The sequence below is a fragment of the Protopterus annectens genome, chromosome 17.part0 (genome assembly GCF_019279795.1).
Source record: "Protopterus annectens isolate FY-2018-M chromosome 17.part0, PAN1.0, whole genome shotgun sequence".
NCBI classification, from domain to species: domain Eukaryota; kingdom Metazoa; phylum Chordata; order Ceratodontiformes; family Protopteridae; genus Protopterus; species Protopterus annectens.
In genome coordinates, this window is record NC_056751.1 from 800,411,814 (window position 1) to 800,427,712 (window position 15,899).

General features: G+C 40.3%; 1 protein-coding gene across 1 annotated transcript in view; it reads right to left on the bottom strand.

Annotated features, from left to right (window-relative positions):
* Nucleotides 1–15,899, bottom strand: part of LOC122791524 (extracellular calcium-sensing receptor-like) — a 209,689-nt gene that overhangs the window by 60,189 nt on the left and 133,601 nt on the right. Inside the window, exon 5 of the mRNA XM_044059266.1 lies at nt 10,339–10,462. Within this exon, the coding sequence (XP_043915201.1) occupies nt 10,339–10,462 (124 nt within the window). The remainder of the gene's footprint in view (nt 1–10,338; nt 10,463–15,899) is intronic.

Below are 15,899 nucleotides of genomic sequence, written 5' to 3' on the forward strand. Positions count from 1 at the left end.
GACCCCTTAGTCAGTCCACAGCCAAGAACCATATTTAGGAGGTGGGGTCACTCATTTTTCAATCTCCTTGCTTCCGTGCCACTGCTAGGTGTAGAAGTTGCTTTTTGTGTATTCTTCAAGGTAAACAATAGGGATTTTTTGATTTTGCTGTAGCTGCAAGGGTCACTGTTTTATCAGTGATGTCCAAGTATTTGTGGAAACAAACACTTAAAAGTCAGAGTAATAGCAGTTACTTGCAGTTGAGCCAGGCAAACATGATTATTGGTGGTTTCCTGATAACACAGGATCATTTGGAGCTCCTTCAACTTGTTTATACTTGTATATGGTATGGTATTGAATGCCTTGGCAAGGTCAAGATACACTGTATAACCTTATCAAGATGTTCACAAGATTAATTAGGCAAGATATACCATTAACAAAGCCAAACTACTGGGGCCAGTTATGATATTGAATGGGTAGCAGCAACATGTAATCTGCTAAATTCCTATTTAAAACATAAGGGCTGTAAATTTCGCAAGAATGTATGGCTAGGCTTCTGAATATCTTCACTGTTCAATAGCCTAGTAAGTACCCATGAACCTATGAACCTATTAACTTAGTTTTGAAATGTTTGTTGGCCATCTTGGAACATTGCTTGTGGTTACTGTGTGGGAGAGAGTCCTTTGCTGTTCTTCTGGAGTTTCAAATTAATGCTGGCCTTGTAGCAAGTTATATTTTGATTGTCTGTTTCAGTATTCTGTTTTTTGATATATTGCAATGGTTTGTTAAGTACAATGCCACTATAAGAGGTGCTGCATAAATGTTGCGTAGTGTTTTTCAGTACTCACCCTTAATATGACTGAACAATTTCACATGGTATTTGGCTGTTGGCTAGCATGCTTGTTGAGTGTTTCAGCATAGCTGTATTGCTGAAAGTTTGCTTACTTGTGTGAGGCTGCTATCAGTTGGTAATCAAACATTTCATTGCTGTGGTATTGTGCAGGTTGAGTGTATTTGTGCTGGGCTGCTATTATCTGTGAACTGTGACCTTAAGTGTTACTTTGTTGCTTCCATTTGAGCACAGATGCTGTATTGCTGCAGTAGCTGCTGTGCCATCTGTATTATTCTCATACACTATTTGTGGTTGCACTAAATTGATATTAGCAGCTGAGAATTAATAGTGCCTTCACTAACTTTTGTTCCTATACACCCTTCATATACCCAAGCTATAACGGCAGATCTTGAGCATTTAGATCAAACTAAATTTAAGACGCACGTGTATAAAGTATGGACAAAGTAGAAAAGTTCGGCACAGTGGCAGATAGTGTCACTTCACAGCAATAGGTTTCTTGGTTCGATTCTCAGCCAGGGTGCCTTCTGTGCAGACTGCATGTCTTCATGTCCTCCCTGTGTTGATGTGAGTTTTCTCTAGCTGCTTCGGTTTCCTCCCACATCCCAAAGACAAACAGTTGGTGGGCTGGACACTCTAAATTGGCTATGTGTGAGTGTGTATGCGAGTGTGTAGTGCGGAAGAACTATTACGGCAGGGCTACCTAGCAGTATAAACCTTGTGGTCTTCTTCATTTCATTGAAAACTCATTTAACTGAAACTTGAAACTCATTTCACTGAGACTCAGCTGCCTAAGCACAATTCACTCAAAGCTCACTTCACTGAAAACTCATTTGACTGAAACTCATTTTACTGAAAGGTATATGCCCTGTTCCCCACTCTAGTGCGATCCTGGAGTTAGTATATATATATATATATATATATATATATATATATATATATATATATATATATAGTAAGGTGGGGTGTGGGGAGCACAGGCCCCCACATCGGGGGAGTGGGGGGCGTAGACCCCCACCTATTTTAAATATTGTAAACCATAGACATGGTTACTTAAAAGTCAAATGAATAAGTCTTTCCAGAAGACAATATATACCTAAACTACGCCCCCCACACCCCTGTTACTATATGTACTAACTCCAGGATCGCACTACAGACCTTTTCCTTTAAAATATATAAACCCCTGCAGTCAGAAATTTTGAATTCAAGAACGTCATATGGAAAACTTTCTCAAACTCTATGACAAGCTACCCACATTCACTTGTAACATCAGCAGACCTGATATAGACATAGCTGCTATTTATACAAAATAGTTATTTTTCCCATTGGCTTGGCCATCCCTACACTGGAACAGACATGGAGCATCATACAGCAGAGATGGCATACAACACTGCACTGGTGCAGAAATGGAGCACCATACAGTAGGGTTGGTATACAACATTGCACTGGAGCAGACATGGAGCATCATACAGTAGAGCTGGTATGCAACAGTGCACTAGAGCAGACATCGATTATCATACAGTAGAGATGTTATACAACACTGCACTAGTGAAGACATGGAGCACCATACAGTAGGGATGGTATACAACACTGCACTGGAGCAGACATGGAGCATCATACAGCAGAGATGGTATATAACACTGCACTAGAGCAGACATGGGGCATCATACAGTAGAGCTGGTATGCAACAGTGCACTAGAGCAGACATAGAACATCATACAGTAGAGATGTTATACAACACTGCACTGTTGCAGACATGGAGTACCATACAGTAGGGTTGGTATACAACACTGCACTGGAGCAGACATGGAGCATCATACAGCAGAGATGGTATACAACATTGCACTGCAGCAGATATGGAACATCATACATTTAGTAGGTGGTTAGGGTGGCAAAGAACCAAATAGATCTTAAAGGAGCTAAAGGATAGAAGAGACAAGTTTAAGGAAGAGAGAATGAGAAAGAACTTGGAAATGCAGAAAAAACTGACAGGAGATGCAGGATAATGGCAGAAGGCAATTCAAGGATTGAGACATATGCAGAAAGTACACAGAGCAGAAGACCAAAGGCTGAAAATACTGCATAGATAGTGATCCATGGTATTGAAAACAAAAGACAGATAGGAGGCTAGTAGATACTAGAATTAACGAAAAAACCAATGAACTCCACAAAACCACGAACCAGCAAGCAGGAACATGATCAGAGACGGCTTGATAATATAAAATGATTTATTGAATCCAAGTAAAGTTAGCGCTTTCGGCCAAACCAACGTTCAGCCTTCATCAGACAAACAGCAGAATGTAAAATGAAAAACTTTTTATAAAGCTGACATATACTAAATGCCAATCAGGAACAAATGCATTTGTTAATTAAATATAACTATGGTAACCTTAAAGAAGTAAATTACATTGCTTATAGGAAACACTGAAATAGTGTTCCCCAAGGCAATTGCTTAAAACGATACAAAATCTTAAGAATTACTTGAACTAAAATTGTGATATATAAAATGTACTATAAAGTACATCCAATAACATATGTTAAACATAGACTATGTTTAAAACATTTAAAATACAAATTGACCTTCGACCTTGCATTGAGCACCACATTCTTATGACAAAAATCAGACCCCTTGGATGTTGACTTCTCAGTTTGTTGTATACCACTAGCATTATCAAAAAAGCAACAAGCCTAAGTAGTTGTATATAACTAATTTCAGGAGATGTTTTAAACACATTTGTTAGTAAATGTCCCAGGGTATTTTTTATATACCCAACGACCTATGTACTCTATTTTATAGTTGCAATTTTTTAGTTACAATTTTTTATTTGTACATTCCCATTTAAAATTAAGTTCATGTTATAAATTCTATTTGAAAACTAGATCTTTTATGAATACATTTGATCGTAGAAAGTCGTAAAAGTATATGTTTCATAGACAGTTTAGTATATAGTTCATACAGACCTCTTACTAGTCACCCTTAAGTGAATACACAGGAATAATAATAAATAAATAAATAACAGGAAACTCGAATTGATGTTGTAATACAACACTGCACTGTTGCAGACATGGAGTACCATACAGTAGGGTTGGTATACAACACTGCACTGGAGCAGACATGGAGCATCATATAGTAGGGATGGTATACAGCACTGCAATGGAGCAGACATGGAGGGTCATACAGCAGAGATGGTATACAACATTGCACTGCAGCAGATATGGAACATCATACATTTAGTAGGTGGTTAGGGTGGCAAAGAACCAAATAGATCTTAAAGGAGCTAAAGGATAGAAGAGACAAGTTTAAGGAAGAGAGAATGAGAAAGAATTGGGAAATGCAGAAAAAACTGACAGGAGATGCAGGATAATGGCAGAAGGCAATTCAATGATTGAAACATATGCAGAAAGTACACAGAGCAGAAGACCAAAGGCTGAAAATACTGCATAGATAGTGATCCATGGTATTGAAAACAAAAGACAGATAGGAGGCTAGTAGATACTAGAATTATCAGGAGGAAGACACAGGAATGGTACACACATGCTGGGACTGTGGATGGACACAAGAAGTCCAGAAACAAGGAGATTTGGGAAGACATTTCAAAAGTACACTTGGTGCTGTGGATAGTCATAATAGGACATTGGTACAGGTGTGTTGTAGGGTAACTTATATGTTACTGCATGGCAAGAACAACAAATAGGACACTGCCATGTGTAGGTTCTTCACAGGAGATGTATCACAAATGCAGAAACAGCTCATAAAGATGGAAGAATTCTTGATAGGACTCTTTGGTGCAGGTCAGAGAATGCTTATACCAGTCAGTGGCTTAGATATTGGAGCTGGGCTGAAGATGACTGCTTGGCTGTCTGCACAGAATTATTAAATTAGTCCAGGCATATTCAATTACTGGCACAACGTATCGCATATGTATGCTACAGGTACTCAACAGTACACATAGGACTATACCTGTTTTTCTGGTATATCAGGAGTGTAGTACCTCAACCTGCACCACAAGTATCATGTACTCCTGTGCTATGCTACAGATTGTTATTCACCAGTATGTGTATCATGGGTTGTGGAAGTAGCACATGCACCTCACCTCTGCAACAGGTTTGTTATCTTTATTCTCCCCCAAGAACCTTGCACAATGGCTGTTCTACCTTGACCCAATTGGTCCATTCATTTGAGTGGAATGGGAGCTGGGTATTGTTGGGCTAGTTTACAGCCCTACTGCCCATTTAATCCTGCTCAGAAATTGTCATGCACCCTGAATTTCCTGGTCAGGTGGCAGGCCATCTTTCTGGTCCTGTGGTACAGCCTATCCCTCTACATCATCAGATCTTCTGTGGTTGCCTAAGGTTGCTATCTCCAAATGGGAAGCATGCTTCTGCATGCTAGTCTTCCCTTGACTGATTAGTGTGAGTGCAGTATGGTACTGCAAGCTCAGCTGACTCAGAATTCCATTGGGTAAACACCTAGTTCTCTTGCTGATCATTATGGGTGTGCTAAGATAGAGCTGCTCTCCCTTACTTCAAAATGGGTGAGCCTTAAAAGGCCTTCCAACACCCATTCTACTTGGCCAGCTCCTACAGGAACTCAAACTGCTAGTCAGACTTGGGTCATCTGCACCCTAGTGATGGCTTTATTCCTTTACTCTATGGAGCTAGCTCTACAGGTATGTTATTGTTATGCTTTCAAAGCTTCTAATGGCTGAGGATCCATCACAAGAAACTGACACATGTCTGCTATTAGCAGGTCATTTCTGGTTGATAATTATGGCACTATTCACATGGCAAAGTCTGATGGCACAGTGACACTGTCGCCAGTGCTAACACTGGAGGCCATTTACATGTACCTCACACATCAGAAGATGATGATGGGGCTGGCTATTCTTTTGACATCTCTTGTGTTAGCAAGGGATGTCCTGTCTGTTTTAGTCTCATGCTTGCTACCCTAGAATCTCTGGCACAGACGGCTACCAAGGTGTGTGCATTCATCATGGAGAGAGATGGGTACGTGTGTGTCATTGCCATTACTCTGGCTACATCACCCAGACTTGGTTCCACTCTTGGCATCAATCAATGGACATGCAGTTCAGTGATCCAGGCAGAGACAGTTGCAACACACACCATGGCTGAGACTGTGAGTGTGCTACATGGTCTGTGGGAATATGTGCAGCAGCTGCACTGACTACAAGACTCATGTGCCCCACCTGCATAGTGACATCATGTATAAATCGCTGGAGCAAACACTCCTGGTGAGGGCATCAGTTCCCCAAATGGCATCCATTAGGGCATACCTGAGATTGCTGGGAAAGGCCCACTATAGTTATTCAAGTCTATGAATGTGAAGTGTATGGTCATATGTCAGGCTTACATAGGTAGCCACCACTATATCCAGAAATGCATTACTGCCTTAATTGGTCATGACCACATCCACCCCTAGAAGTGGGCACTCTAATGGTAATCAGCATTTCCCTTCTGCTAGGATATTCCAGCATGTCAGCCACCCTCTGTCCTACACTTTCACATCATGACAACCTCTGTTTGGCCTTCTATTTGCAGCAGGCAGTTGTGGACATCCATATTACAGATGCCTTCAGTTTCTGTAGTCCCCACATAGAGGACACAACATGGTTTGTTCATGCTCTCACATTTGTGCATCATTCATTTGGTGGCTTGTATACAACCCTGAAACTGTTGGACCATATAGTTAACCTGGTCAATATTCCACCCCAAGGAAGCTACACTCCGATATGGGAGAATGTGATCCTTAACCTGATATCCATATGAGTGTTTGTCACATTATCCTGCAATAACCCTTTACACCTGTAGTAATGTTGCTGCCATTTGTCACTGTGCCATAGCCCAGCTGTGAAAATGATGATGACTGGATTCTGCAAGCCCACTGGCCTGTGTAGGCAAGATAATATAGGTTGAATAGCATGGTCAGTCAATGTACTGTAATGCATAACCTGAGTGTGTTAATGAATGCATCACTTTTATTCTGTGTTGACCTTGTCATGTCCCATATTTATCAACCAAGCACCACCTTTTCATCAGTACAGTCATGTTTTACACCCACTTCTACTTAGCTTGGGTTACTACTACAGCTGCATTCAGTGACATATCCTCCTCTATTGATATCACCTAGTACTGCGATGTTCACAAGCAGTACCTGTTTAAGTACCACCAAGTGGTGTAGCATGGCAGACACAAGTACCTCATAGTTGGTATCCAATGCTTACTGTGATATTTCACTAAAGGTATGGTAATAGTAGTAGTGAGCCTTCACATGTTGGAATACTTTTTCAGTGATGTTCTATGCCTGCTCCAGTGCAGTGTTGTATGCCATCTCTGCTGTATGATATTCCATGTCTGTTCCAGTACAGCATTGTATACCATTTGTCCTTTATGATGTTCCATGTCTGTTCCAGTGCAGTGTTATATATCATCTCTACTGTGGGATGCTCCATCTCTGCTCCAGTGCAGTGTTGTATGCCATCTTAACTTTATGATGTTCCACATCTGCTCCAGTACAGTATTGTATACCATTTGTACTTTATGATGTTCCATGTCTGTTCCAGTGCAGTGCTTTATACCATCTCTGCTGTATGATGTTACATGTCTGCTCCAGTGCATTGTTGTATATCATCTCTACTGAGTGATGCTCCATGTCTGCTGCAGTGCAGTGTTTTACACCATCTTTACTGTGTGATGCTCTTTTTCTGCTCTTGTGTAGTGTTGTATAAAATCTCTGCTGTATAATGTTCCACATCTGCTCCAGTGCAGTGCTGTATACCATCTCTGCTGTATGATGTTCCATGCCTGCTCCAGTGCAGTGTTGTATACCATCTCTTCTGTATGATGCTCCATGTCTGGTCCAGTACAGTGTTATATGCCATGTTTACTGCATCATGCTCCATGTCTGTTCCAGTGCAGTATTGTATGCCATCTCTGCTCTATGATGTTCTGTATCTGCATTAGTGCAGCATTGTATACCACCCCTGCTGTATACCATCTCTACTGTGGCCAACGGGCTATAGATGGGGATAACCAGTCATGGTTTCAAGGCATATCATGTATCATCTGCAATACACAACAGTGGATTCTGATATATGTGGTATGTCAGTTACATCCTTCCTTTGGACAAGAATTCTGTGGTGGTCAGTTGACTGCATCTAGCAAACAGATGACCCTGTGGAAGGTCACCCAGTATGAAATGCTAGTAAAGGTTATACGTGTGTCAGATGGGCTTGCAATGAGAATTGCATGGATGGAGCACAGAACATTGTATATAATTATATGCACAGTTTACACATCCCAGTAGTTGACAGAGTGGAATAGGTTTAGGTTGATATACCAGATGCCATGCGGAGCAGGTGGGGAGTGAAGGCAGTATGGGGACAGTCAGTTGCCCCAGCTACTCAGGGAAATGGACTATGTCTCAGAAAACCCACATACTGCTGTTCTTCCCCACTGTCATCTGAAGAAACCATATATGCTCCTCCACACAGTGCAATATCACAGCAAGGAACTGAAGTAATATTCATGAGCTTGATTCCTACAAAACTCCTAATGTATCCCTTGTCAGACATGGGAATGTCACAATAGCAAGGATGTTAATGTTATCTTACTGTCCTCTGGGACAGGCACTCCATGTATTGTCTTTATTTCCATGCATGTGAACTTCACATGTATAAAACTCCCAAAATGTGCCTCTGTTCTTAAGGTCACAGCTGACAATGTTCCAGTTGTAGAGGTAATGTTATATCAGCCACTGAAGGACTGATTACCTGCAATGTTGTGGGTGATGATGTACAATATTGTGGTCACTGGTTTCAAAAGTAACCATTAACATACACTGCTGACCTCTTACTGACCCTACTTCCAGCATTATAATGCAAATTATGCTTGTGTACATTAGAAAATCCCAATGTTGCGAATCAGTGACCACTGCAGCTCATCACACTAATTTTAGGCATTTCTGAATGGCTCCTTCTTTGATTCCCTCATTTGCATAAACAGTGGTTTTCATTTGCATGATGAAACTGATTGCACACTATTATGCAGCCATTTCTGTACTCTTCAAACCATACTATTTCCTTTGTAGTGTAGATGGGCGATGTGTGTCTCTCTGACTCAGCCCCAACCAGCATCATGCCACTCATTATGCAGTTTCATGTAACTGTGCTCTATTTCTTTCTGAATCCCTCCACAAGCATTGACTTCAAAATTGGTCAAAGTGATTTTTTCCTCAGTAACCCCAGGCATTTGGAATCAGATAATAAACTACATTATAAACAGAAACCAAGTAGCTTTTAAAAATCACTGCTGTGTAGCTCTCAGATGACAAACACAAATATTTCTTCTTCTCAAATGATATAATTTCTGGTATTGCAGAACAACAATTTAAATAAACAACCCCTTTTTGCACTGTGATTTGGACATAACTGTGCAATAATACAGACATTACATAGTCATGCTGCATTTAACTACTTTGTTATCCAATGTACTACTGAAATAGCATTATTTTAATATGTTATACCCTTTATAATACTGTCTTCATGGTAAAAGAGAATGCTAGCTCAACAGTGCAGACAAATGTACTAAGAACCATGATATTTATTACTCTTCTAATGCAAATTATAGTTAAATTACCTCTCTCTCTCTCTCTCTCTCTATATATATATATATATATATATATATATACACACACACATATGTCTGTCTGTCTGTGTATCTGAGTGTGTGCGTGGGTGTGTGTGTGTATATATATATATATATATATATATATATATATATATATATATATATATATATATATGTGTGTGTGTGTGTGTGTGTGTGTGTGTGTGTGTGTATATATATATATATATATATATATATATATATATATATATATATATATATATATATATATATATATATATATATATATATATGTATATATATATATATATATATATATATCTATATATATATGGATTTAGGCCGTTTGATCGCGAGATAAAACGTCCGAATCCATAATCACCGAACACACTTTAACAAAAGCACTTTCATCGAAAAAAAAAAAAAAAAACACTACACTTATGTTTCTGCAGTGAGGCACCCCCCTACTTTAATATTCTCCCTCTGAGACCACACTACAGTGGGGAAAAGGGAATTCTCCCTTATCCGCACCGTAGTACGACCTTGGCAACAGGCATATTTACATGAAAGTGCTTCTTCAGTGAAAAGCACTTTTGTGTAAGTATGCTCGCCCTTAATGGATTCGGACATTTGATCTTTCAATCAAACATCCTAGATCCATATATATATATATATATATATATATATATATATATATATATATATATATATATATATAGATACATATACACACACACACACACACACACACACACACACACACACACACACACATTGCCCACTGGCTCAAGTAAACACTGAAACGGTCTATGATGTCAGCCTACCAGTTTGCTGAATGCATTATAAATAAACAATATGCTCACCAGTTTCATTGCTAAATTCACCCTTAGAACAAGGCAAGCAATCAAAACAGCAAATCGGCTGTCCTCTCCTAGCAGCTTTCCAGAATCCAGGAAGGCAGCTGTTACTGCAAACCGACACAGGAGTCTGAAAAGAAAAATATTCTGAATTAAGTATTTTGCCGAAGTTAGGGCTGAAGAATTTTTATTGTACGATAAGAAAACCATCATGTTTGCATGTTCTCTGAGGCATACTATGACAGGTGACATGGACTACTTCACCCATGCAGTCTGCTATTTTATGAATTAAAATAATTATTGTAGTTCAATGAGAAAAATGGTTGCACCTCACCTCTATAATAAATAAATACAAATAATACAAATAATACAAAACTTGGACCGAACCAGAAAAGGAGGGGGGTATCAATGTTCGTCAAAGATACCCACACCTCTAGGTTGGTGGCACAGCACGAAGCATCAGAGACTATCCATGTGCAACTAACAGTAGGTAAAACTGCCTTCCAGTTTATAGCCTGCTACAGACCACCCTCCCAAACCCAGGAACCCCACTCGGCGTTCCAGAGAACACTGGAAAATATGAAGGTCTCTCCAAACACCATTATATTGGGCGACTTCAACTACCCAAACATAGACTGGGAGCATTACTCTAGTTCCAACACCCTAGCTCAAAGGTTCCTAGAATTTATAAACTCAAATGCTATGGAACAACTTGTTACCACTCCCACAAGAGGGGAAAACATACTGGAACTGATCATCACCAACATGGGGACTCAATGCTCCAGACCAGAAGTGTATCCCTCAGTGGTAAGATCAGACCATAAACTAATCTCACTGGATATTCACACCCCGAACCCACCCCCTTCCCAGAAAACCACAGTGAAAAACTTCTCTAAAGCAAATTTCACACTCCTCAAAACCGAGGTGGAATCCTTCAAAGCCCCCGGGCTTGTGGAAAATACGGCCCAGACCGCAGAATCCTTTATAAACGCATTCTATGAACACCTTCAGGAATGCATGGATCATGCAATCCCAAATAAAACCAAGACCAAATCCTCCAAAGGCAGACGTCCTGTCTGGTGGACCCCAGCCATAAACAAACTATACAATAGAAGGAGGAAGCTACTACATGATAGAGCAAAATCCCAAAAAGGGAAGGCATCTCTGATCAGTGTTAGCAAAAAACTATGGGCACTCATAAAATCATCTAAGGCCATCTTCAAGAGAAAAATTGCACAGGACACTAAGGATAATCACAAGTCTTTCTTTAGTTATGTTAGGAACCTGGGTGGGAATTCCCAGATATGTTCAGAATTAGTCCAAAATGACAAAAAATGCACCGAACCCACAGACATTGCCAACATCCTAGCTGACAGGTTCAGCGCAAACTTCTCCCCACCTTCCCACCAAAAGGGCAAATATCTATCCCAGCAGAGTGCTGCCCCCCTGACATCTCAGATGCTCATGTAAGAGCCACCGTCTCCAAAGCAAAAAACACAGCATCAATGGGACCAGACGGTGTCCCAGGCTGTGTCCTACATGAACTCCAAGAAGAGCTAAACCCAAACATAAAACTACTGTTCAATCTCAGCCTTACCACAGGATATGTACCCAAAGACTGGCGTACAGCAACAGTGGTCCCTCTCCACAAAGGTGGTGCCTCAACGGATCCTGGAAACTATCGCCCCATAAGCCTGACTAGCTTGGTCTGCAAAGCTATGGAAAGGATCATCATGGACCTCATAAATAAAGATATTGGGGACCTGCAGACACTGGATCCTACCCAGTTTGGCTTTGTTAAGGGCAGATCCTGCCTCTTAAACCTGGTTGATTTTTTTGAAACAGTCACCAAGGCCATTGACAAGGGGAAGGTGGTCCACACAGCCTACCTGGACCTCGCAAAAGCCTTCAATACAATACCCCACTTGGGCATTATATTTAAGCTCACCAGCTTAAATATAAACACCTATGTCACTAGATGGGTTGCAAACTGGCTCAAGGACAGAACCCACATGGTTAGAATTGCTGGAGCCATGTCTGACCCCATACCAGTTACAAGTGGCATCCCACAAGGCTCAGTCCTGGGACCTCTCTTGTTCAGTATATATTTCTCGGAGGTACAGGCCAACACGGAAGGACTGTAGCTGACCAAGTTCGCAGATGACTGCAAACTGGGTGCTATAATCGACTCTCCAGCTGACACAAGCATCCTCCAAAAGGGCCTCATAGAAACAGACAACTGGTGCCAGAGCCATGGTGTCAAGCTAAACGCCAAAAAGTGTATAGTCATCCCCTTTGGCAAAAACAAAGTGCCCACAAATTACCACATACGTGGTAATCCATTAAGTACAGAAGAAGTAATTAGGGACATGGGGACCCAAGTTGATAGCAATCTCTCATTTAACAACCACGTGGCCAAAGTGGTTAGAAAAACATTTTATATAGCCCACCTAATCATGAAGGGATTCACAGCTAGATCAGGGGAGGTCATCATGCCTCTTTACTCATCCCTCATCAGGCTCAAAATTGAGTACAATGCCCCTTTTGGGATGTACCTTACCAGACACCTGCAGCAACTGGAAAGACACCAAAAGTACCTCACCAAGAGGATCAAAGGGCTCAAACAGATGCCATATGCTGCCCGGTTAAAGAAACTCCAGCTCTACTCAGTGGCATACCACCTGCTCAGAGGCGATCTGTGCCTGACGTATAAAGCCATATCCAATCTGGAATTAATGGACATGCTGCACCTCAGGAAATCCAAATCCCATCGAGCTATGCACTCGAGAGACTTGAACCTCAGCAATGAAATAAATAGGACATGCTGGATGGACAGATTCATAACCCAGAGGCTCCCTTCACTCTGGAATAAAATCCCAGTCCAGGTTAGGCAGAGTCCCTCATTGACTCTCTTCAAGAGGAATCTTGATGAGTGGATGGGGGATCGTAGGTTTACCCCGGGTATCACTTCTGTGTCACTGTTAGACAGAGGCACAGTATACTAACCTTGAAAAAGGGCATAGCAAAATTAATTTAAAATGGGTGGCGAAAGCCAAACACACTCTGGCTAGGCTTATAAATGCCCTAGGGCAGATAGCCTAGTATAAACCTATGAACCTATGAACCTATAAAAGTAAATAAAATACAAATATAAAAACTGGTAAATGTTGACTTCAAGTTTGTATTACTGGCCCAAAATGTTTCACCACAATACAATATCAATACATTATCAAATAGGCTTTTTTTAAATATTCACTTTCTGTTTCTCTGTCTATTGCTGAGAAAACAATATATGCACCTTAATGACCTAGCACAAAACTCTTTAAAAAATAAAAAAGTATACCTCATCAGCATCCATCAATGTGATGGCATCTATACACTATTCACCTATTTATCAGTTCAAGGTCACGGTCTGGAGAGGAGCCTGTATGAGGCACATGTGTAGATACTATTTCCATATTAAGAATTATAGAATCAGGCTAAACTGTTTTTACATTAAATTTGTCTTCAGATGTAAACAGAGAAAAATGGAATGCTATCTTGGTTGTGGTATTGTGCTGCCTCATCAGCAACTGGTACGTTCTACATTCTGTATTTATTTCAAGAAACAGCTTGGACTGTACAATGTGAACTACAAATATCATTACATTAATGAAGAACCTATGAAATTCAGTAACTAAGTAATGTAAATCAGGATCTTGTGATGTTGCAATCAACACAGGCTAATTACAATGGTTATAGTTATCTGTCAAGGGTAACATAAATGACATATGGCTTTATTTATTTAGACATCTAGAATATGAAATGCTTTCCTACACAATTCATTAAAACTCTAGATGATGCAAAACTCTAGCATCCATTTTTTTCAGTTTCTATTAGTCATTGCCTGCTTTTATCATGTTGAATACAGGCATATGACTGCACATAATGTTTAATTTTCAAAATCTATTTTTTGTCAGCAGCCTGCAGAAAAGTTATTATTCTAACACTTTGTCAAATATGCTTAAACTAAGTGAGTATTTACTGCTTTCCTGTTAACTTTGGGTCCAAAGTGACCAGAAAATCTAACTAGAATCACTCTTAATAAGATGATTACCTGATATAATTTTCTAATAATGGGTGAGCTGTCAACCACTTGTAGCTCCTGTGGCTGGCCTCTCTATCTTCTCTGTCCCGCTAATTATACCTTAACATTATCCATTACAACCAGTGTTTTATTGTTCTATGCCACAAAGACGGCAAAACTTAATTTGATTTCTTCAGCTATATTATTTCAGCTCTTTGATAACATTTCCTGCATTTTTGTACTTTACACCTATGGTGCGCTCCTAGATCTGGATTATAACAGGCTTGACAGGACTACACTAACCAAGGAATACATGACTCTGTGTGATATCAGTAGATAGCGCATAACTCTGGCAACCAAGCAGACCCATAGCTAGGACAGAGTAAAGGGGGCAATTGCACCAGGTGCGAGCTGTTAGGAGGTGCAGTTTATAAATGCAGATCAGGCAGAAGTGCAACGCCAGCATTAATTTATTTAAAAAATAACCATCTAAATTAGCAAATGAGTGTATTTAAGTGGCTCTCTGGCTCTGTAATTGGGAATAGCCTTATGCCATCGACATAGGTTTCAGGGGGACACCATTCTGGGGTACTGCTCAGGGAGCCAGTTCAGGTAGCTATGTCTCCGAAATGAGGAAAGTCACAATCAAGTAAACAGCACCTGCAGACACATTTTAGAGAAGCTTAAGGAACAAACTGTGATTGTCCTAGATCCACACATAGTATGCTGCACCTTTGTCTAGACACCATGCACAGCACATTAAGGAATGTATCTGCTACACCCATGTGCCAGTGTAATGCTAAAATATCATATATGTATTATTGCAAATCTCCTGACAGTACTCAATACCATGGCTTCCAGCACCATACCCATTAAGGGATGGGCTAGTCTTGTGAGCTGGCTGCTAAACAGGAGCCAGAGTGGTTCTTTTCCAGCAATTGTCATACATCTTTATGGTTTGCTCTTAAACTGTGCTCAGCCCCTTGAAAATGCACATGATGCAGATATCTGTTGCCTGAATCAAACAAGCCAGTCAATCACCAATCAAAGACTCCCATACAGATATCTCACTGCACAGCACAAAGTGCCATGATACATAACTGACAGGTATGCAGGTTACACTATGATAGCAAGCAGGCAATAAAAGCTGACAGACCCTCCAACATACTCACCCTATTGTCCACAAAGGTGATGACTGCTACCCATAAAACTTTGTCTGCCCCATACTCAGTGGACAAGGAAACTATAAAGAGGCAACTGCACAAATAAGATGCATGGTGGAGCATGATTTCAGATGCTTAAATAACCTGACCCCCCCTGTACTACCTTACTCAAGTGTGCAAAACTTAACTCTAATGCTGCCTATGACCCTAACCACATCCCTAAATGTTAATTTATGTAAACACATTTCCCAACAATACCACTAAACAAGAAATTCACACGCACACGCATACATGCACACACTTCACATGTAACATTATACCTTCATTACACTAAATCT